Raw genomic sequence first — 8,163 nt, 5'->3', positions numbered from 1 at the left:
TCTAGAGTGGGGCATCACACCACATGTAATCGGGACTCAACACCGTGCTCTCTAGAGCGGGGCATCACACCACGTGTAATCGGGACTCAACACCGCACTCTCTAGAGCGGGACATCACACCACCTGTAATCGGGACTCAACACCGAGCTCTCTAGAGCGGGGCATCACACCACCTGTAATCGGGACTCAACACCGAGCTCTCTAGAGCGGGGCATCACACTACGTGTAATCAGGACTAGTCACTTTTCACTTGTCTAAGGAGAGACTTAGATCACCCCTAAAGGTACTAGTATCTCTAGATGTGCCTTCATCTCTGGATTTGCCATTATGTGTTGAAAAAAATAGCCAATAATTGTGTGATAATAAATTAACAAAAATAATAAATCTCCCCAAACTTATTAATGAAAATGTAGTAAAAAAAGGCTGATCTTTGAGATGAACTAACCTATTAGGATTAACTATGTAGGTCACTATCAAAGTTTTGAGACAGACTTTGTTATGGTCCATTATTTTGCTTCCGAGAAACACAGCTGACAGCGTCCTTTCTGATTCCCCATGCAAGCTGCAAGTTGCTTGGGTTATCAGTGTTGCGGGGGGGGGGGGGGCTCCAATTGTTCCCATTCATGCACATTTTATGTTTCTGATTTTTGTATATCTCAAAACTTTCTTAATGGCCCACATATAATGACTCCATAACAAATGTTTTATTTTTAAAATTATTTAATAATTTATACTGTTCAAAGTGCTAGAATTTTAATTATTTAATAATTTATACTGTTCAAAGTGCTAGAATTCATTAAAATAGCTGCTGGCATCTGGCTGGTTCCCATAATTGCTTATCTGTGATATGATACAAACCCAAATAGACTCAGCACATTTTCATAGCCTTTTAGAAAAAGACTCAAATTTAAAAGTGCAGCTATAATGATGTTGCTTCTGCAAGTCTATATGGGTGGCTGAGAACACCGAGAGGAAGCCTACAGAAGGCATCAGTCCACAACCAATTCACAGTTTACGGAAATGTTGTTACTTCTATGGTGCAAGATGCTTAATACCTTGGCTCAAGTTAAGTGGTGTCCTTTATTAAAATTAATTATAATAATTTAAATTAATTTCTCCACATACCCGTTCTAGAGTTATGTTTTGGAAGCCTTTTTTCCCTCCTCAACTTGCTGGCTCCTCTAACCCCGTGTCCACTAGCAGCTGCCTGGTGCCTAAACATCTCCTGCATTCTGGGCACATGCAGCCCAATGGAGCAGAGACAGGGTAACCCTTGCTTTTCACTATGCTGATTGGCTTCTTAGAGCTTTCTCCTGCTGATGTCAAATTACCATTTAACATGAATAGCTGAACACTGAGATAAAGAAATTTCTGTAGGGGCAGCGCCTGTGGCTCAAGGAGTAGAGCGCTGGCTCCATATACCAGAGGTGGCGGGTTCAAACCCAGCCCTGACCAAAAACTGCCAAAAACTGCAAAAAAAAAAAAAAAAAAAAAAGAAGGAAATTTCTGTAGCATATCTTGTTCTCCCCATAGGACTGAACCAAGTCCACGTTTTTCCCTTATTACAGTTAAGGAGGCCACCTTGGTGCCCCAACCATTTTCTCTTAAAGAAATATTTTTTCTCTTCTTTTTCTTTTCTTTTCTTTTTTTTTTTTTTAATGAGTCCTTCCTGGACAGGGTATAGTGAGAGGACATTTAATTGCAGCTTATAGTTTTGTGTGTCAAAACATCCCTCTGACTCTGTTTCTGGGAGATACAGGAAGATGGAGCTGTTGTAGGTTCTTTTGTCACTTTGTCACCCTTAGTGCCATGGCGAGATAAAAACTGTACGTAGTTCATCCAGGGCCTCCCTATACATGCATGGAATTTACTGCTGTCAGTGACATAAATTGGATATAAAACTGTCTATAGAAAGTTTGTAAACACTGAAGTCATTTAAGAATAGTCACATGTTTCTAATTAGAGGTTGTAAGGATCCAATACTTAACATAGTGCTTTATACATGGTAGAAACTCAAGATATGTGAGTCGAATTGAACCGAAATACAAGTAGATGAGTTTAATAAGATACATCTATTTCAAACTCCTAACTAGAAGAAATGGATAGGAAATCGCTATATTCTCCATTACCAATAACACAGTACAGAAACGAAACACTTTTGTTATTCCCTTGTGACTTACATAATCCTGTCCTTACCTTAGAGGTTAACACAGAAGAATACTTGGCACAAAACAAGACCCTATCTCCATAAATGTTGCTGATCAATAAATATATCAGAGAAAAATATTAAAATCCGAAATAAACTAAAATGAATGAACTAACCAAACAAAACAGACAAAAAGTTCTTAGCAAATTACTGAATTACATAAAAATTTCACAGTAGAAATTTTATAGAAGCATTTGAAAATGAAAATTTCAAATCAAATCAATAGCATCTAAAGTAGTTAAAAAAAGATGGAATTGACAAAATTTCTATTCCTGAACTTACCTAAAAATCTTAATATTAAAACAATAACCATATTACAATGAACATAATTTGTGATATTCATTTTGTAGGCAATAAAGTTGTTTCAAATAACTGATAAGTCTGAAATAAGATAATAAATTTATTATTTATTTCTTTGTTAAATATTATAACTAAATTTCTTTAAGTTCCTTTAAAAATAAGGATTTATAAAATTAAAACTGAAGTGTTTACTTTAAAACTAAAGGCATAAGACATATTTTAAAATTATGATTTTTTTACTACTTTTCCTAAAGAAAAACAATATTTGATGTCTTTTTTTAAAATCAAAAAATAGCAAATTATTATGGGAAAAAAAGGAGCAAAACAAATTTTGACCACATTGAATAAAATTTCAAGAGGCATTTAGGGAGCCAAATTATACATAAATTTTATACAAAAAATTTTGTGTTCAGAAATTCAATAATCACTCAAACATCAAAGTAAAGTAGAAAATATTCTATCATTAAATTTTATTCATTTAGAAATTGTTTTGACATAGATTAATTTTAGCAGAGTAGCCAAAATTTATGCACACTACCCTATAAAGATATCCTACCTTTTTATCATACACATCTTGCCAGTTTACTCCAGAAAAGAAACTGTGTCTCATAATTTCTTTTGCATCATCTGGTCCTCCACCAAGGCTATTAAGACAGAAATAAAATTAAATGAGTATAAAATATTTACATAAGCCCAAAGCATAACAGCAAGAGTTTGTATCAAAGTATAATTTTTTTTGTAATAAATAATTCTTGGGATAAACAGTCATAAAAACATAAAGCTTTTGCTGTAAGATCTAATTTTCCCAATACGCCATAAAAAGAACTAGCTTCAGGACTGTAGTATTTGGAAGAAAGCGTAGGTGTTGGAGATAGACCTAAAGAAGCCCTCATGAGATGTGTGATAATAAAAAAACTACTGAACCTCAGTTTCCTAATCTGTAGAGTGGGATTCATACTCGACTGGTGAATTATTGAAAGGGTCAGAAATAAGAGATAAACACTGAACACAATAAATGGTAGGTATTATTGTCAAGTCTTTCTTTTTTAAGAGATAGGGGCTTTCTCTGTCACCCAGGCTAGAGGGTGGTATGATCACAGCTCACTATCATCTTGAACTGGGCTAAAACAACCCTCCCACCTCAGGCTCCCAGTAGAGCATGCCACCATGCCTGGCTGTTTTTTGGTTTTTTTTTTTTTTTTAATAAAGACAAGATCTTTACACTACACTGCTCAGGCTGGTTACAAACTCCTGGTTGCAAACAATCCTCCCACCTTGGCCTCCCAAAATGCTGAGATTGCCCGGATAGGCCACTGCACGCCCAGCCCGACAATTCTATAAACTAAACTCCTTTTACAGTGACTCAAGTCAAAATGTATACTAGTCAAACTGTAAATTCTGAAATACTAATTAGTTATGAAAATAATCTGTGGTGTACTGCTATAGAAATACATGGGCTATTCTCATATCTCAAATTAATTATATAGAAACAGAATTGCTAATGTAGATAAACTATCATTACAATGTAATTTTTATGCGACTGCCAATGTGAACTGAAAAATTAGAAAATACATCCCTATGTTTTTAAAGGTGCTCTTAGTTAGCCAATACTTGGCACAGCATGACCTTCAGCTGTCTTCTGCTTCTTCAGTTTAACATAGCACGTACTAGTCAGACAACAGAGAACAAAGGGAGAGGGAGGAAGGGCAGGAGCGAAAGATGAAAAAACCAAGGTAAACCTATTTAATAACACAGGTACACATGAACTTAACATTTGAATTTGCTCATGGTTAGAAATGCATGTTGATAAAAACGTGGCAACCAGCTCCCTGGGGAAGATCATGAACACACACGTTAGTTTTAAGTTTTGCTGATATAAAAGATGTGAGGCACAAAATCTACAAAAATGATAACATATTCCATGTTCTCTGATGTAAATTAGCAAATTGATTCCCAGAGAAAACTTAAGCTTTGTCAAACTCTAAAGCCACCTACAAATGTAACTATCAAAACTGATTAGTTTAGTTCTGATCAGTTTTGAGCTTTTTGTTTATGTTAAAGTCAAAGATGAAAGTGACAGAAGTGGAAAGTTCAGAAACTATATCTGAACTTTACTGGATGGTTATGTGACTTCTTTGCTGAATGGTTAATAGTCATTTTGTAAATGAAAATGAAAGAAGATTTACTCCATTTTTTGTGCTATTTACAATGTAAGGAACATAGATGCAACAAACTTTAAAATATAATCTGGATTATTAATATTTTCTATCATTTTCTTAAATCTAAACAGTTAACAGAACAATAAGTCAAGCCCCAACTTTTAATGTTTGCCGATTTCGGTGGTGTAAATACTCCTACCACAGCCATTTTTAGGCTACCAATACTATGTCATGCCACACACAAGCAGGGGAGATGCACAGTTGCAAACCATCGTTTATTATTTCCACATAAATACAGAAGACACCAATGACCTCAAAAACACAATTACCAAAATGTAAAAAATTAAGAAGTGACAAATTTTGAGTATTTATTACCTTTGCCTGTCCTAGTCTTGATTTAATTTGTAAATGTATATAATATTTAATAATGATTATATTAAACAGTCATGTCACAATATTGCTGAAAACCTAGTAACTGGTTCTCGTGTGCTGGTTCCGTGCCAGCTCCAACACATCTCTGGATGGGACGAAACAAGCAGATCACAGAAAATACGGATATTCCTGGACGTACCAATGGGGTAAGCCATCCAGATAAGCCCATGTTTCAACTTAAGATGAGGTTTATCTTATTTTTTGTGTGTGTTTGGGGGTAGAGTTTGGCTTTGTCACCCAGCCTGGTATACAGTGGTGCAATCAAACCTCAGTGAAGCCTCAAACTGCTCCTGGGCTCAAGTGCACTTCCCACCTCACTGTCCCAAGTAGCTGGGACTACAGGCACATATCACCATGCCTGACTTGTAATTATGCCATTCTAACAACCTCTGGTTGTCAGATACAGCCACATGACCGGGAAGCACCCAGGATCCTCTGACACACTGTCAAAAAGGAAAATAAAACAATCAGCTGATACGCTAACATCTTTAGTGATAAGTGTTGCCCACAACTGGCTCTCTCCTGTTCCCAGATCCATTCAGAATTCTCTAAATCAATCACATGTCAGAGAAGGGACTTTTTGATTCGACAGGATCAGAACGGCGATGCTGGATGTTTGCACTGGACTCTCAGACTGGACATTCCTTATTTAGCAAATATTCACTCAATGGCGAGTTGTGTACGTCTCTCTCCCAGGAGGCTGCAAACTCTCTGAGGGCAGAGATCAGTACTGGATTATCTAAAAGGGAGCCAGAAGCTCAAAATGATCAAAACACATGTTTCTGAAAAGAATTTAATAATTCAAAGTATGCATTTAAGTATTCTGGGTGAGAAAAATCAGAACTCCATAGTATTCTCTCACACTTATGTTATAGTTTATTTCAATACTGTTTTCATTTGAATTATACTTGAGATTATACATAAGGCAGGCGTTGGGATGGAGAATCATAATCATTTTATAAATAAAAGGTTTTAATCCAGCTTTGGTTACTCATTTTTGTGTAACCCCTCAAGCTCTCTAGCAATAGTTTGGCTCTGGACATAGCCAGCATTTATTCTATATTTATCAAATATACATATAAAACTAAAATATCAGGCATGAATACTATGCAAAGTCTAAGGATACAATCTTAGATTGCCATTTTAGAAGCTTGGAGAAATTCTTTAACACAAGCTTCCTCAAAGTGTGAATCTGTCAAAAATTTCAATGTCAATGACTCTCTAATGTACAATTTAAGACTCCAAAATAATAACAAAATATGCTCTGAACTGAGATATTTAAGTCTAGAGTACCAAATTCCAATATCAGAATGCCAAAGTCAATCCATCCTCAGTTACGATGAAATCTTTACTCTGAGGAACAGCCCAGAATTCATATCCCAGTGGTACTGAATGTAACGCAAGGCCATGCTTTTCCTATAAACTCTACAGGAAGATAAAGAAGGGGCCAACAATAATTATAAAGTAATGGAGGATAATAAATGAAATCAAAATGAAAGTTGACCCTGCTCCCAGAACTGACAGCAATTCATTAAAGGATACCACAAAAATTCAGGCCGGATTGAAATAGCTGGATAGAGAGAAATGAGAGATATATTATAATGCTGTTTTTGATTATGTTTCCAAAGACCTTTCAGAGCCCTTTGTTTGCTTTTCTTCTACCTCTTAAATCATGTTTCCCGGGCTCTGTCCTTATGCTCTATCCTCGCCACCACTGGCTCTAACTATGTCTGAGATGTCTATGGCTCCCAATCCATATATTCACTTCCTGTGTTGCTTTTAAGCACTGGTACTATTATAATATTTCCAGTTGCTAACTTGACATTTCCATCTTGGTTATCTATAGAAACCTCAGACTCAATACATCCAAAGTCGATATCCATGCCCACCCCAGTCGGCCCCCTCCTTCATTCGTATTCCTTGCTGGTAATCCCCCATTTATTAATCGAGTCACCCTCGCTGGGAACCTCAGAGGCACCCCTGACTCCTCATGCTTCCTCACCATTTCTATTAATCATTCACAAAGCCCTGGTCTGCCCCTGCTGCAGGAAGGGCTCCTCCTCTTCTCTAGACATCCATAAACCTCCCCAAACTGCTCTGCCTCCTGCTCCTGCCTCTTTACTCTCCTACTCTGTGCACAGATGAGACAGAGTTACCTTTAATAACACAAATGTGATTATACCATCCCCTGCTTTCAATTGGCATCCCCTTCTGAATAACAATTATTTTCTAAGAAACATAAAACCCTCACAACCTCACGTACAGGGCTTCATTTCCCAACGTTACCCAACTCATATTCTACTTTCCAGGCACTGAGCTTCTCAAATACCACGCTCATTTGTAATTTTAGCTGTAATTTACACACAATTTTCTCTGCCTGAGGGTCACTGCAAATTCCAACTCCTTCACGAGCCTGTTGGAATCCTCCAGTTCTCCAGACAGGGCTAATAATTTCAACAGCACTTTGTACACAGTGTGGCCTGAATGTCTGTGGGTACATGTTTTGTGCCCCACATTATTCTGTGAACATCTAGGGTAGAGACTTGTTCATCTTGTTCATCCTCGCATCCTTAATGCAGTTCTGGAGGGGCTTGATGTATCTATTATAATAAAGTATCATAATTGAAAATACTACATATTCTCTTTAGATCAATACCAATCTAACAATTTGGGTGGACAAATCAATGAGTTGTCCTACATACCAGGTCACTAACATTCTAAAACTTTACCCCACACTCATTCAACAGTTCCTGAGTACCTATTATTCAATACATGTTATCCATGGAGAATAGAAGACTGAAAAAATGAGTGAGATACAGACATGAAAACCACAAGTATAATTCTGTTCTACCAGCTACTTATAGAGAGGGACATACACACAAAAAGGGTGGTTAGAGTTACCTGCATGAATCAGGAAATGATAAAAATTTACTTTCTTTGAAACCAAGTCAAATAGTAGATCCCAAAATAAAATAGATGAAATGGTGTCAAAGCTCTGTTGAGAGATTCTCTACCACCAAGTGCTACTCATCACATGATTAGAAAATAAACATATTGAATAGAATA

General features: G+C 36.6%; 1 protein-coding gene across 1 annotated transcript in view; it reads right to left on the bottom strand.

Moving 5' to 3' along the window:
* The window catches only part of AKT3 (AKT serine/threonine kinase 3), a 279,485-nt gene that overhangs the window by 37,958 nt on the left and 233,364 nt on the right, over nucleotides 1–8,163 (bottom strand). The window contains exon 11 of the mRNA XM_003798812.3: nucleotides 3,063–3,150. Within this exon, the coding sequence (XP_003798860.1) occupies nucleotides 3,063–3,150 (88 nt within the window). The remainder of the gene's footprint in view (nucleotides 1–3,062; nucleotides 3,151–8,163) is intronic.

Source organism: Otolemur garnettii, unplaced genomic scaffold (genome assembly GCF_000181295.1).
Source record: "Otolemur garnettii isolate 467f Iridium unplaced genomic scaffold, OtoGar3 scaffold00141, whole genome shotgun sequence".
Taxonomy (NCBI): Eukaryota; Metazoa; Chordata; class Mammalia; order Primates; family Galagidae; genus Otolemur; species Otolemur garnettii.
This window is presented reverse-complemented; position numbering and strand designations above follow the sequence as displayed.